This window comes from Adiantum capillus-veneris, chromosome 2 (assembly GCF_014529385.1).
Source record: "Adiantum capillus-veneris isolate H3 chromosome 2, ASM1452938v2, whole genome shotgun sequence".
NCBI lineage: Eukaryota > Viridiplantae > Streptophyta > Polypodiopsida > Polypodiales > Pteridaceae > Adiantum > Adiantum capillus-veneris.
The window spans coordinates 140,385,620-140,402,276 of record NC_140932.1 but is presented as its reverse complement, the minus strand read 5'-3'; the positions used below and the strand labels follow the sequence as shown (position 1 = coordinate 140,402,276).

The following is a 16,657-nucleotide window of genomic DNA, read 5'->3' as shown; positions in this document are numbered from 1 at the left end:
ATCAATTTCCAACAAGGGGCTAAAAGGAATGCCAAGCCCATGGAAAACAAAGAGCAAAATGATGCAAAGGGGAAAAAAAAAGCCCAAAACTTTTTCCAAGGCAATTTCAACAACAACAACAATAACAATCGGTCCAAGGAGAAGGGAGTAATAAACTCTCTCTTGAAGAGCTAGAAGATTTTCATAAGGACCACATATGTTTTAAGTGTAAGGAGCAAGGGCATGGCTATCGTTCTTGCCCCAAAATAAATGCCCACAATGAGACTCCTAGAGCTTTCACGGTCGAAGCTCCAAAAGAGGATTCTCATTGCAAAGGATCACCTCTCTCCTATGCTTGGAGAAAGGTAAGGGAGCTTGATGCCTTCATCCTATTTGACCCTGGCTCTACTCACAACTTCATATCAATGGAGTTGGCCATTAAGTTGGCATTCAAGATTTTGAGATGGGAGATACTATAACTGCCAATGGAGCATTCAAGGTACATCAAGCCTCGGTTAATCCCTTGATTGGGAAGTTGAGGCTTCATGTCCAAAGCTACATCGACAAAGAAGACTTTTTCATCTCTCCTCTCCAACATGAGGATGCTATCCTAGGGGCACCATGGTTCAACCTCATGGCTACCAGCATGAAGTTGCATGAAAGGAGAATCTACTTCATCTACACGGAAAAGAGCATGTATATAGATGCTAGTGAGTCCAATTGTACTATACCACTTATAAATTCGCTTGTTTTTTATAAGTCAATGAAAAGCTCAATTTTTGCGTACATGATTTGTGTTAAAGAGTCTCTAAATGATGCTAATGTTTTAACAAAGCAAAGTGTTAGGAATCAAGAAGAATTAGACTTGTCTAATTTTCTAAATAGATTCCAAGATGTGTTTATCAATGATATCCCTTTGGAATTACCTCCAAAATGAGGGGATGATGACCATCTAATTGAGCTCCTACCAGGAAGCTCACCGCCTAACAAGCCTCCTTATCGACTTTCCCAAGCTCAACAAGAGGAGATCATGAGGCAAGGAATATCGAACACGAAACCATATCACTATCAAAAACAAATTTTCCGTACCACTGGTAGAAGATTTTTTTGATAAGCTACAAGGTTTGACCTACTCTAGTAGGATTCACATTAAAAGTGGCTATCATCAAATCAGAATAGTGAATGAAGATATCCTAAAGACCATGTTCCGTACAACGTTTGATCTTTATGAATATCTAATCATGCCTTTTGGCTTGACTAATGCACCGGCCACATTCAATGGTTTGATGGAGAAAATATTTAGACCCTACTGCAAATTCATTGGAGTGTTCTTTGATGATATCATCATCTACTCCAAGTCCTTGGAGGGGAACAAGCAACATCTCTAGGTAATTTTTCAAGCTTTAAGGGAGAACAAGCTTTTTATCAATAAAAAGAAGAGCGATTTTTTCCTTCAAAAGATTCAATATTTAGGTCATATTATCTCTCAAGGTTGGTATTCGTATGGATCCATTAAAGTTGGAGGTAATAAAAACATGGCCTAATCCAAGGAATCTACATGAGCTACGAAGCTTTATTGGTATGTGTGCATACTATAGACGCTTCATAGCAAAATTCTCTCAAATAGAGGGACCATTGCATGACTTAACAAAGAAGAATATTTAGTACTTATGGATTGCTTAATGTTGGAATTAGGGTTGCAGAGAAACGCACACAACTTGGAGAAGATGAAGGAAGCTCAAGGCACACAATAGAGAGTGTTTCTTAGTATGCAATGGAAAGATAGATAGCCCTAGAGTGATGGGCGTATATACAATGCACGGGGGAAAAAACCTCCTAAAGAGGGGAAAAATGCCCCGGCGGTCCTAATGTGTTCACACACATCACTACCACATGTATATGGTAACAAATCCCCCCTGGAGTGATGCGGTGAACGAGAGCTGGCACATGAGTAAAGGGAAGTGCCATGCCCTGAGGACATGATCAGTCCACAAAGGGGAGTAAGCCCAAAGCTTTGTGGAAAGCTTCAAGCTTGTCACGAGACAATGCCTTTGTGAAAAGACCTGCAAGGTTGTCCTATGTTGGCACATAAGCCAAGCTGATCTCTCCTGCTGAGAGCCTCTCCCTGACATAGTGGTAATGCACCTCAATGTGCTTTGTGCGAGCATGAAAAACCGGGTTCCTCACAACTGCCAATGCGCTCTGACTGTCAGTGTAGATAGTGTTGGTAGTGTCCTTTCCAACACCCAAATTAGCCATAAGGCGTCTGAGCCATACACACTCAACCGTAGCTGTGAAGACTGCCTTGTACTCAGCCTCACAACTCGAAGTGGCCACGATAGGTTGCTTCTTGCTCAACCATGATATACATGAACTGCCAAGCATGAAACAAAAACCACTTGTGGACACTAGCGTATCAAAACAACCAGCCCAATCTGAGTCCGAAAAAGCATGTAAGTCTGGCGGAAATGATCCCCCCTTGGGATAAAACAAGCCAAGATGTAAAGTGCCACTAAGGTAGCGGAAAATCCTCTTGACAGCCTGCCAATGCTTAGACCCTGGGCTATGCATAAATCTGCTGACCTGTGTGAGACTGCAAACTGAATATCTGGCCTCGTGTTGCATACATAAATGAGGCAGCCAACAGCAGTTTGGTAAAGAGTGACATCAACAGGATCGCCAGCATCATATAGACTCAACTTCAAACCTGTTTCCATGGGAGTGGCAATAGGTTTGCAATCCTCAAGTCCAAACTTACATAGCAATGTCTATATGTAACTTTCCTGACACAAGGCAATACCACCATCACACTGCGCTTAAACTGTATACCCAAGTAATGATGCAACAGCCCCAAATCTTTCATCTTGAAAGTAGCATTCAAATCAACCTTAAATTCAGCAATATGTCTCTCATTTGGTCCAGTGATTAGCAAATCATTGACATAAAGAACCACGATGAGAAGTACATCATCCTCACGCTTTACATACAATGTGCTTTTTGTTGGACTGTTACGAAAGCCTCGTTTCACCAAATGAGTGTCAGCTTTCTCATACCAAGCACGAGGAGATTGATTCAACCCATACAAAGCCTTCTTACATCTGCACACTTTGTCCTCTTGTCCTTTTATGACAAAATCGCGAGGCTGCGTTACATAAACTTCCTCAAATATGTCACCATTCAAGAAAGCAGTAACAATGTCTGATTGATGTACATCCCAACCAAAATGAGCTGCCAATGCACATAGAAAATGCACAGTAGTCATACGACAAGTGGGAGCAAAAGTCTCTTCATAATCTATGCCTTTTTGTTGTGCATAACCCTTTGCAACAAGTCGAACCTTATGGCGATCCATCTCACCATCCGGCTTGCGTTTTAACTTGTAAACCCACTTCGTACCAATGGCCTTTTTGCCAGGAGGCAAATCACATAAAGTCCATGTGTCATTTTCTATAAGTGCATCATATTCTGATTGCATGGCAGCCATCCAATTTTCTGAATTCTGTGCTTCATCAAAAGACAGAGGCTCCTCAACATCGTGTAAGCTAGACACAGCCAAAGCATAACAATCTGATGCATAAGATGCATGGCGAGAGCCTGAACGAGTACGACTAGACAAAGGTGCATCCATTTTACTGTCACGCGAAGTGTGCACCAGCCATTTTGGCATACCTCTAGCCTGCTCATTTTCAGCCCTTTCCTCACAAAGTACATCATGTACATCTGCATCAGTAATAGGCTGATCTAAAACATTTTCAGAAACCCCCATAGGCTGTACATTTGCCTCATTGGAACTTACATTCGTATTTCCACCACTGAAAAGAGGCAACAAAGTGTCATAAATGTCCTGTGAGCTTACATTACTGTCTCTAGTATATGACAGCAAGGGCTGAACAAAATCTTCCACAAACACTACATCCCGAGAAACCAGAATACGTTTTGTTTGCGGATGATACAACATGTAACCTTTGCTATCAGCACTATAACCAACAAAAATACATTAGACAGCCTTATCATCCAATTTTTTGCGCTGCAGTTGTGGCACCAAAGCATATGCCAAACAGCCAAAAACACGGATGTGCTCAATAGAAGGCTTTCTATCATGCCATGCTTCATATGGAGTAATAGACTGCAAAGCTTTCGTAGGACACCTATTAAGTACATAAGTGGCACACATGATGGCCTCAAGCCAAAAAGAATGCGGCAAAGCTTGACTTTTAACCATACATCGTGCCATTTTCGTTAGTGACCTATTTTTCCTCTCAGCAACACCATTTTGCTGAGGTGTATAAGGCATTGTACATTGGTGTTTTATCCCACGACTAGCCAGAAATGCATTAAATTCATGAGACATATACTCCCCCCCTCGATCGGAACGGAGGGTGTCCATAGTACATTTCGAGACATTTTCAGCCATAGCCAAAAATTGTTTGAAGCACATAAAACTTCGGACTTCGCTTTAAGCAAAAATACCCATGCATGCTTGGAGTAATCATCAATGAAAGTCACGAAGTACAGGTAATTGCCCAAGGACGGACTTTGCATGCGCCCACAAACATCACTATGCACAAGCTGCAACCTACATTTGGCCCGAACTGAACCATCCTTTGGAAATTTAGAATGCTGCATCTTACCCAAAATACAGCCTTCACAAACATGTTTGACAGGTGCTTCAAGAGGCGGCAAAGAAGCAACCATATCAGATTTCTGCAAACGCAGCAAACTCGCAAAATTCAGATGACCAAAACGTGCATGCCAAAGTTTTGCATCTGAAATAGCCCTTGAATCTGCAACAGTATTTGCAAAATTTTGTCCACACTTGTCATACAAAGTGAGCTTATACAGCCCACGGCACAAAAGCCCAGATGCAATAATTTCATCACCAAAACTGAGATCATGAACTGTACATCTATCATCCACAAATTTGACTACAAGTCCAAGTCTAGCAAGTGCGGATACAGACAAGATATTCTTCTTGATCCCAGGTACATAAAGTGCATCAACAAGTGTGAAGGAACTGCCATTAGCAGCAGTGATCACAATCTTTCCAACTCCCTGAACTGGATAAGAGGCGTTGTTGGCAAAAGTGACTGAATTCCCATGAAGGGCAGACTCGAGAGAGGTAAACAATTCACGATGTGAGGTACTGTGCTTTGTAGCACCACTGTCGAAATACCAGACATGTGAATCTGCAGCAAAACTGACAAGCTGCATCATGGACAACAGGATTGTAAGTGCACTCTGCGCTAAAATCCCATTCTGCATCAACATCATCAACACAGTCTCCTTTCACAGAAGACTCAACAATGGCTGCATTTGTAGTGGAACCAACATTTGCAGTGGAACCACCCTCTTTCTTCTTAGCCTCTTTGGCCTTCAACTTAGGACACGACTTGATCAAGTGATCATTGGCTTTACAATAATGGCAACGCATCTTCTTTTTGCCCTTATCACCAGAATTTCCAAACAAATTGCTGCCAGCAGAAGCATTAGGAACAGAATTTTTGCCACTCGCAGCAGAACCATAAAAGTGGCTGCATTGTTGTTACCGCCCTTTCTTTGAGAAGCAATAAAAGCATGTTCAACTGCACACTGTCTAGTCCTGTTTTTTCTGGAAAGTGACTCTTGCAACAACAATGTGCATAATGCATCAAACTTGACAACTTCCTTGGGTCATAAGTCTCCAAGTACTAGCAAAAGTCTGGTAAGAATCTGGTAAGGCATCAAGAACAATCTGCACAAGGGAACTGTCTGAAATAATTTCACCTGCAGAAATAAGTTGCTCATTGATATCCTTGACACTAGCAAGGAAAGTGTCCATATCATCTTCCTCATGCATAATCTTCGACTCCAGTTCTTTACGCAACAAAGCAATTTTAGCCTCATTGCGGCTTGCATAAAGACCTGCTAGAATATCCCAAGCCTGTTTTGCAGATTTTGTTGAACGGATGTGAGGAACAATGGTGTGCTTCACAGACAACGCAATCAATGCATGAGCCTGCGCATCCTTAACATCCCAACGAGCTTGTTCTGCCGTAGGCAAAACAACTCTAATAGCTGCAATCCTTGCAGCAAGACCTGCAACATCCTCAACATCGTCTACATCCTCAGAACCAGGACGTACATCAATGCCCTGCACAATGTTCCAGACACCCTTTGACACAAAAACATGTTGCATCATATAAGCCCACATAGGGTAGTTGTCCCCATCCAACATGTCCTCAGCAGCAAACATCTTGAACACATCTGTGTTGTTGTCAGCCATGGTAAATGCTGCACCTGATGTAAAAACTGCCCGAAAATAGGAGAAACGGAGTGGGAACAACCTGTGCTATATAGCACAAACCGTAGAAGACTATAAGACACCTGTTATGCAGAAAATGGCACTGACAGAAATTCTGCACAAAATGACGAAATAGCCTGTGCAGTACTGCCTGTAGTGGAAACGGAGACCGAACGCTTGCCAAAGCTCACTGAAATCGGAGAAAGTGAGCAGGTGTGTGCTGGAGCAGCTGGCGACTAAGCCCAGGAGGACGTGACCTGCTCTGATACCAATTGTTGGAATTAGGGTTGCAGAGAAACGCACACAGCTTGGAGAAGATGAAGGAAGCTCAAGGCACACAATAGAGAGTGTGTTTCTTAGTATTCAATGGAAAGATAGATAGCCCTAGAGTGATGGACGTATATACAATGCACGAGGGAAAAAACCTCCTAAAGAGGGAAAAAATGCCCCGGCGGTCCTAATGTGTTCACACACATCACTACCACATGTATATGGTAACACTAAAGAACAAAATGCTTTTGACAAGCTCAAAGAGAAGCTTACCTCCCAACCAGTCCTTATTCTTCCGGATCTCTCTCAGCCATTTGAGGTCCAATGTGATGCTTGTGGTGATTGCCTTGGAGCAGTTTTGCTTCAAGAAGGGCATGCCATAGCATATGAGAGCCGAAGGCTCAATGCCGATGAACAAGTCTTGGGCATATACGAAAAAGAGCTTTTAGGGTGTTCTACATGCCCTAGACACATGGAAGCACTATCTACTGGGGAGTCCATTTATTTTGCGAACGGACCACCAAAGTCTCAAGTACTTCATGCTGCAAACCCAAGCTTTTCGACAAACAATAAGGTGGGCAAATTTTCTTTCACAATTTTATTTTCATATTGCTCATATTGCTGGTGTAAGCATAATCAAGTGGTCGATGCACTTTCATGCGACCAAGAGTTAATGCGGTGTCTATAGCAACTCGCAATGATATATCTTCTATGATAGATGAGTATGCTACTGACACCGACTTTAGAGACATAATGTCAGCCCTTGCATTGGGAAAGAAAGAAGAACCATTCACCTTGCAGGATGGTTATCTTCTCCATGGCAATAGGCTACGTGTTACCCACTCCCTTCATGAAAAAGTCATGTATGAATCCCATGCTCCTCCCTATGCGGGGAATAGAGGCATTCAACCTACTCTTCGAGGAGTAGAGACGTACTTCTATTGGCCTACCATGAAAGTAAACATACAAGAGTATGTTTCAAAATGTGTGGTATGCCAAAAGACTGAGTATGATAGAGGGAAGCAACCTGGATTTCTCCAGCAATTGCCAATCCCTAATTCACCATGGGAGAGTATATCCATGGATTTTATCTTTGGATTACCCAGGTCTATCCATGGAAATACGAGAATATGGACAATAGTTGACAAGTTTAGCAAGCAAGGACACTTTATTATTGTAAAAAAGACTAGTAAGGCACACCAAATGGCAATCCTCTTCATATCTCATAATTTCAAACACCATGGATTGCCAACATCCATTGTGTCAGATAGAGATCCTAGAATGACAAGTAATTTTTGGAAAGTCTTTTTGAAAATCTAGGTACAAGATTGAATTTCTCTTTGGTCTATCACCCACAAACGGATGGCCAAAGTGAGAGAGCCAATTTACGATTCTTGATCTACTAAAGACTTATGTTATAGAAATAGATCAACACTCACAATTGAAAGAGTACTTACCCCTTGTAGAGTATGCGTACAATAATATTGTTCATACTACTACTACTACAGAAAAGGCACCTTTTAAGATCATAGAGGAAAGACCTAAAAGTCCCTTGCTACTTAAATTACATGGGAAGATCTTCGCTGCCGATGAGTATAACTGTGACCTACAAGAATCTTTCCAAAAGATTAAGGAGGCTATATCCATCTCTCAACAAAGGCAAAAGGCTACTACTAACAAGCACAGAAGGGCCTAAACGTCTTACTTAAGTTTCCCAAGGCTCAATTGAGGCAAACGACGGGCAAAAATCCTACGGGCCATCAAAACTATTATGCTAAACTAGCAAAAAGATACTATGGTCCTTTTTAAATCTTGAAGCCAATCAATGACATGGCTTATCAACTCAAGTTGCCCAGTCATTGGCTCATACACAATGCTTTTCATGTGAGCCTACTTAAGCCCTACAAAGGAGAGCCACCAAGAGAACCAAAGACCCTCCAGAAATCGAAGACCAAGAAGAGGTGCTACAACCTAAAGATATCCTTCGGCATGAAGACAAGGTGCTACGACATGGTAAGATTATTCGACGGCATCTTATTAAGTTAAAAAATTATCCTTTTGAAGAGCTTAAGGATAATATGAACCTTGTCAATGCTTACAATGCTACATTAGAGTAAGCAAATGTACTTGTTTCTTTTAAATGACCAATGTTTTTGTCTTCTAAGAATAATTCTCTTTTTACTGTGCACAAATTTAAGTAATATGCATGCTTAGAATCACGTCTCTCAAACACCAAGTAGAATTTTATCACTCTACTTTGGGAGAATGAAATGGACTCAAGAGCAGACATGCTTGCGGCAGCTAAGTCTCCCAAGCCCCAAATGGACTAGTCATTCATCTTGGAATGACATCATAGGGTAAAAATGGATCCTCTACCTGCTAAGAAACATCGACTAATGCCTCATAGTCGAGGATAATTATGATATCAAGAGAGAGGTCATAAAGTCTAATATCTAACCAACCCAAATGATTTTCTCATATTAAACTAAAGATTTAATGTGGGAGAATAAAAGGGAACAAGGGTTAGGATATAGACAGGTGCTTATGGATCTATCTCAACACGGGGCCAAGGTTAAAGGGTCCAAATGAGAGATGGTATGTCAAAGATCAAAGCTAGCTAATGGAGCTTAAAGACCTTAGGGTTAACTGCATTAAAGACCTCCAAAGGATAGTGTTAAAAAGTCCTTAAGACTGTAGGCAAGCTAGGGTTGTGCTTGAGGTGGGAACTCGGCCCAAGCTTGAGGTGCTTGTCGTGCTCGCTGACTAAGGTGCTTGAGGTACTTGTCATGCTTGATTACTAATGTGCTTGAGGTGCTAGGGCTGAGCTTGAGGTGGGAACCTTCTCCAAGCTTGATAGGGATGTACTTGAGGTGAGAACCTTCTCCAAGCATGAGAGGTTTAAGGTATTTCAAAAGTCAACAAGGATCCCTACAAGGAGGGGGCAAGCCCTACAATTAGGGGCGAGAGAGAGAACACACACACCCTCACAGAAGTCGAGCGTTGTCTAAAGAAGCAACAAGGACACTTGTCAAGTTCCTCTCCATGTTGCCCTCATGGTGTGCCTAAAGCCTATTGGTTAGCCTCTCAAGGGTTCCAATGGTAATTTAACTAATTAAATTAATTGTTTATGCATTTATCAAGTCCTCTCCCTCAAAGGGGAAAGGGGAACACTTGTCCCAAGGCTAGCATGGTTGCTTGAAATGCACTCTACATGTGATTGGCTAGGCTTGAAGAGGTCCAATGAGCTTCCACCATGAGCTAGAAGAGGGGGTCGACCCAAGCAAGGAGGGGGCCTGCTTGCAGGATATACTTCCCCCCCCCCCCCCCAAAACACACACACACACACACTCATTGTGTGAGGTGCAAAGTGCAAGAGCTCCATCTCCTTCTCCAAGCTTGTTGAGAAGTTAAGAGCCTACACGAACACTCTTAGCCATGGAATGCAAATCCAACCAAGAGCCATGCTTCAATGCTTAAGCTTGCCATCTTCTTCATCTTCATTACTATGCTATTATGCTATGATAAGCAAGAATAGTGATGATAAGTGAGGAACTATTTCTTTCTCATATGAATGTTTCTTCTTCCTCTTCCCTACCCTCATTCCCGGCTAGCTCTCTCCACCTTTGAAGGTGTTTGAGGCCTTGGGACTGAGGCCAGGGATGGTTAATGCTTTTACAAAGTTTATGTTATGCTCATGATGCATGAAGCTTTCCACAAAGTAGTCTCACAGAAATGCTCTCTAATTTTCTTAATTTTGTTATTCTCAAAGTTCCATTTCCATTACAATCACTGATAAAAGCCAAGTTGAAATGAGAGAGAGAGAGAGAGAGAGAGAGAGAGAGAGAGAGAGAGAGAGATTAATGGGGAGCAAACTATGGGTTGGTCTCCCCCCCTTAAAGAATATAATGATTGGGGAGAAATCTGATCAAGCACACGGGACCAAGAGCTGGGGCATAATTCCCACATTCCATTCTCGTATCTCAACTCGATGGTCTTGGAAGACTTTGCTTCTTATCTGAGGGTGAAACTCTAATCTTACAAGCCTCTATTCCTTGTATTGAATCCTTGAGTTTCGATGCTCTCATCTTTAAATTAGTAAGTCCAATCTCACGGCATGGCAACCTTGTAGGCCTATCTTGACTATGCTAATCCTTTTCAAAGACACTAGAGCCTCTACCCTTTTGCCTTGAACACGAGGCCTCTCCTTAGAAATCTCTAATTCCATGAGCAATTCTAGGGCTATCTATACATATCTTTGTTTAAGAAGCTCCCATAAGCTACGCTTTAAATGATACAGACATGGTGACTACCTCCACTATGATATGTCCTACAAATCTCTACTCTAAAAACTTGATGGTATGTAGCCTTTGCCCCAAATCATCTTGATGTCATAATGCACAAGGTTGTCTCTATCAATTCCCATCCATTCATATAGAATAGTAGATTGAGTAAGGTCTCATTTAACAACCACGTCCTACGAGACTATAAGAATTGTAGCCAATGAAACATCTATAGTCTCTCTCAAGAAGAAGGAAGGATGAAGAGAACGTATAAGAGTCAAAATACTTTTGATCATGTGTAAGTTGTGGTGCCGATCTCTTCCTCGGTAGTGTTGAACCACATAGCCTTGGTTTTAGCAAGGTTAACCAACAAACCACTATTATGAGAGTATGAATGTAATGTATCATGATGTCTTTGCATGACCTGATCAGAGTCAACTATCAACACACTATCTTATGCAAATAATAAAAAAGGGTTCCATATACTGCCAAATTGTGATCCTCTGTCTCCTCTACCAATGTAGTCTACAAACCCATCAATGTATAGGCCAAAGAGACTAGGAAATAATGGAAATCCTTGTTTCACCCCTTGTAGTGGAGGAATAGATAAACCCTCAGAAATACTGTCTACTAAACACATCTCATAGTGACCCTCCAAAGGATTGCCCTGAGGACTATGTCAAAAGCTTCGCATAAGTCCAAAAAGCAACAATATATTTCTCTCTCTAAGAATCTACCCTCCTCACAATAATCCTAGAGTGGTTTAACATCTACTAAAACTTGCATGTCCTTAGTACATGTCTTGCCATTTTTTTATTGGCCAATGTGCGGTCAATCACGTTGGTACAATAGCTGGTGGGAAGGGAAGGGTCTCCTGATTTATGTATTGAAACAATCATATTTGTGTTCCAAATAGCACAAAAGCTTCTATAAAAATATCTCTATTAAACATATACACCAATAATGCTACCAACATATCTCTCGAGTCTATGAAATACTCAAGTACATGATCTTGAGCCTTACATGTACCAAGCTCGTATGAAGCATCTCACACCATGATCGTTGTTAAACATGTAGAAGTTGAAGAATAAGTGTATGAATGGGGGTCTGCCTTGAAACCGTGTAAAGAGACACAATTTTTTAAATTTATTTATAACATGCCGAGCTCTTGTTCAAATTGACTTAAGATAAAAAGACCTGTCGAATCAAATTTTTTTAATAAAAAACTAATTCACTATCAACACATTGCATTATCATAAAAAACAGGGACAAAGATATAAAATCAAAACTTGGAAATAATAAGAAGCCCACAAGAACTCTGCTCCAGAAGCAAAGCCTGAAATGCACTATACATTGAATCGCTAGCCCGCTTTCTTGTACGGGTATGCTCTCCACAGAAAACCACTTCGTGTGATTTTCTGAAGAAATGGACTTGCCAAATAATTGAATTTTTCCCATTAATACATATTGACAGATGTAGGAATTGTTTTGTTGCCCTTCTGGTCCTTGTAGCACACAAAATGCACAATGGTTCCGGTTGGATAAACAGCAAAAACACTCATTCCAATCTTTTTGGAACAGATGGAGCATGTGTTCTCATTTGTGATCTTTACCATGCGCTTCCGGCATTTTTGAAGCTCATTCCTTACCTAGCAATCAAAGAGGGCCTTGCTCAATGTATCTAGGGCATAAAATGAATAAATAGCAGTGCTTGGCAAGTACACAGAACTTTTCTTCCAAAAACTTTGAAACCAGCTTTTTAAGATAACATCCAACTTCTAGCCTTAGTACCTGTAAGCTCTCACTCTGACAGAGATTCTTGATGACTGACAAATTTCGGCGCTCCTCGCTAGATTTACGCAACAAAGGCTCAAGGAAAGGGTATAGCCGCTATAAAGGTGGCATAAATCCCAAATAAGAATAAATCAACAACATCTGATTTGTACACCAGAAAGTGATGCTTACCTGCAATTTGGTATCCCCTGGAAGTAAGGTGAGGGCTTGTGCACCGTCAATTCGGTTCCAACGACAACTTAGCAAATCCAATGCTTCGTCAAGCATTACCTTCTCTCCTTCTCGATCAGATCTCTCTCTTTCGTTGCCAATATTCAAGTTGTACTGCAAGTTATCCTCTCCATCACTTTTTCCACTCTCTGCTGTACTTTCACTGCTGACGCTTTGCCTGTTATCATCGGCACCCTCAATTTGGGCTACTTTACGAGCAACATGTCCCTTCGTTCTATGCGCAATGCTGGTTCTCTGGCTAGCAAACTTATTTGTGAAGTCAAGACTGGCAACGGAGCGGTCATACTCCCTAACTGCTGCATTAGGCTTCAGGTAGACTTGCAGCAGAGTCAAGTAAACATTTGCAGCTGCTTTCTCAGAGGGCCTCCTGGTTGCTGTATTTGAATTTGTGCCATTTATATTGGCTGTACTTGCGACGAAGACATCATCACAGTACTTGAGGGCCAATTCAGAATCATGAAGCTACAAAATGCGCACAAAGCAAAGAACCCTATTAACATAAAAAATTGCATTACAAAATCTCTATGTACAAAACCTAATTGTTTCATAATACTAGCCAAGGAGAAACAAAAACAAGAGACTAAAGGCAATGGGCTTCTTACCTTGTGTGCATATAAAGTAAGAGCAAGCTGATGCTGACCTAACCGTCCAAGCAAGGTTGCTCTTTCCTCATACAACCCATCATTTGGGAGATGTTTTAATAAGTTTTCAGAGCTGTATCCTGTGCAATTTCTCAGCATACCCAAAAGTTTTTGCCTGACCTCTATATGCTTGTGCTCATCCCAAGATGACTCTTCTTGCAGCTTGGAGCATTCCTCTAACACTTCAGCTAGATATATGGTCACCTTAAAGGAAAGAAGAACAAAGTGAGGGGGGGGAACCTAATCAACATTTCAGTAAGACACTTCCACAGATGGAAATAATTTGCTGATATTTAAACTCACCAGCTCATTTTGAAGGTCTGCTTTGAACTTCTCATTGTCATGTTTCATCAGATGCTCTAAATAAAGCACTCGCAGCTCTGGAAACTTCTCCTTCAAATATTTGTTCACTGTATCTGCTGGCAAGGGTGGATCCATTGAGGTATAAGCACCCATAGCTTGCTCTGGACAAGTTTTCAAAAGCCAAACAGAAGACTCCAGTATAAGAAAAGGATCCTGCCCCCCCAATTTCTGTTCAACAATGACAGAGCATGCGTGTTTAATGTTTTAACCATGCTGCAATGTATGAACAAAGCACCAGAGCTGCAAAGTAAGAACTTTTGATTACAACATCAAACAAACCTTGAGATACTCGATGATCTCTTCTGGCCCGACTTGTTTAGTAGCCACTTGTGGCTCCTCTGAAGATTCCTTTCCTTCCACCAGCTGGTTCAGAAGCCCAAGAACTTTCCGGTGCAGTTGGTTATACTCGTATAGCTGCAATAGCTCCCTAAAATAAGATCCTTGAGTCATGATTGCCTCACAAGCTTCTACATCACAGTAATTGGGCTTTGTCAGCAAATCCAGGGCTGCCGAAGACTGTTGGGAAAGGAGCTGTGCTTGAACAAGAGCAGTATCTAAAATTATTGCCCACTCTTTTGAGCTATACTTCTTCTCCGTTCCTGGTGCTGATTCATTGAACTGTATAAGACACATCCAGCAAGCAGTCCCATTCAGGAAGTTCTATGCTCATAACCTTGCAATGTGCCAACTTAAACCAACATTATGTATAAGTACAAGCAAAACAAATGGGATATTGTCACAGACAGTATAGAAGTCTCAGTCTCCAAGCTAGCCACTTTTAAATGCTAATCAACAGAAGAGAATTGGCTAGTACAAATACTGCCAGCCTTATAATATAAAGGCAATCGAGGGGATTGTTACTATAGTGCAAGATATTCCCATGGCATGAAATCATTTCCCTGATGCTCAGCTAAATTAATATATTGGCTGTGTGCAATTAAGGGATCACAAAACCCAGTTCTGCATGTCGACAAGGGTCTCACAATATGGAGCTTAACAGGTAAACCGTAATTGGCTATCCACTAACAAACGTGCCTTGACTGACAAGAAATTTAAAGTTGATCAGTGCAAGTAATAATGGAAACATAGTGGGCCTGAAAGATAACTAAAAGAGAGAACAACATGCAATGAAATATTGGTTGAGGTACCTTCATTGTTGGTTCTCCAGCCCAGTAATTTGGATTTTCAGAAAACCCTATGGGGTGTGTGATAAAAGGGATCAGCCTCTTCCCGAAACCCAAAAACAAACAACTATAGAAGTTTTTAATGAAATTAAAAAGGTTTAGCATGTTAATACGAGTTGAGCTTAACACAACACTGCAAGAAAAAAGGGAGAGAAGATTCGTGGCCCTGCAGACCTCACTTCGAATAAAAATTACAACTCAAGGATGGCAAGAGACATTATTCTATAATATAATTAAAAGTTCGGGAAGAACCTTTGTGGAAAATTTTGTATGCTTTTCCAGATCTCCGGCAGCTGTGGAGCCTGTATGATTAACCAGTGCTGCTACAGCTGCATCTGTGTCTTCTGCCTCTGCCTTGGAGACTATTGACGTCCTTATGCTTGTTAGATAAGCCGCAAGAGCAGTCATCCCTGAAATCCTTTCCCTCTCTGTGAAGGAATTTCTATTTTCTTCTTTCTCTGCATCCTCCCATTCACCAGATAATTGAGGACTTTCATCAAGATTTTCAGACCCAGTAGAAGATAAAAAGTGTGACCGTCCAATGCTAATATAGAACCTTGGTAAGCTTATCAATGGGAAGAATGACAAGACTTCTGTGAGATTCATTGAGGATGCTGCGAAGTGTTGCAGAGAATCGGCATATTCCTTCTGTTCAAAAAGGAATTGGCCATACCTGGAAAGCAGCAACATGTTAGAAAAAAGGATACTAGAAACAAAAAGACTAGCAACTATCATTTAAGCCCCAAGTTTTCACTGCAAAGCCTTAATTAAACTTGGGATTTTGAAAAATCATATAAACACCAAATAAAAAGTTCCCACAATGAATATAATTAAGATACCCTCACATCGAACTGCCACACCAATGTTCTCGAATTAAGTTTATTCACATGTAATGCTATTAAGAGAAAAAGCAAAGACGAGTAATCAAACAACGCTTGGCTTCAACACAAGTTTTGTCAAAGAAGGAATGTGGATAAGCTATGGTAATCAACTAACATAACTACCCTGATGGATTCAATCCACTTCAGTAAACTAGAAGCTTTACTAAGATTGAATCAGTCATCAAAAGAGTGATGATCATAGCAAAAGTATTAAAGGTTCCAAAACTCCAACAGAAAATATGAACCAAGAACCAAAACCTAGGCTATACAAATCAAAAGTGCTGGCCACTAAAACAAAAAGATAAATGCTACTAAGAGAAAGTTCTTTGAATGCCAAATCAGTTAGAACACACACCACTAACCTTCTATGAATATCGTCTTCCTTGTTAGCTCTGAGGGCAGCATCCTCCTGAGGCAGCAACTTGCATAAAGCCAAAGCCTCCTTGAAACTCCTTGATGCAGTTAGCTGGACTATCTGCAATTATATCGTTTTTCACAAAAGCATTAATCATACAGAAGAACCACCTATATCACAAAGACCATTAGAAACTGGGACGTCAAGAGAAGAATACCTGAGCACCCAAGGGAACCAACAACAATGCATGTACTGCATGGTCGGAAGATGCAATGACTTGTGGACCACTAACAACAACATGATTACCCATAGGCAGCAATTGCATTTCTCGCAATGAAATCATTTGAACCAAGGAGCATGGGGGTTGTAAATACCTGACCTGTGCCAAATTCAAACAGC

At 41.1% G+C, this 16,657-nt stretch overlaps 1 protein-coding gene across 1 annotated transcript in view; it reads right to left on the bottom strand.

Moving 5' to 3' along the window:
- Positions 1-12,084: 12,084 nt before the first annotated feature.
- EMB2754 (Vacuolar sorting protein 39) overlaps positions 12,085-16,657 on the bottom strand; it is a 44,867-nt gene continuing 40,294 nt past the window's right edge. The window contains exons 4-12 of the mRNA XM_086490577.1: positions 16,476-16,637; positions 16,266-16,378; positions 15,275-15,695; positions 14,118-14,456; positions 13,779-14,006; positions 13,437-13,679; positions 12,775-13,296; positions 12,601-12,699; positions 12,085-12,458 (exon numbers count right to left, since the gene is read on the bottom strand). Coding sequence (XP_086346703.1) covers positions 12,267-12,458; positions 12,601-12,699; positions 12,775-13,296; positions 13,437-13,679; positions 13,779-14,006; positions 14,118-14,456; positions 15,275-15,695; positions 16,266-16,378; positions 16,476-16,637 — 2,319 coding nt within the window. The 3' untranslated portion in view covers positions 12,085-12,266. The remainder of the gene's footprint in view (positions 12,459-12,600; positions 12,700-12,774; positions 13,297-13,436; positions 13,680-13,778; positions 14,007-14,117; positions 14,457-15,274; positions 15,696-16,265; positions 16,379-16,475; positions 16,638-16,657) is intronic.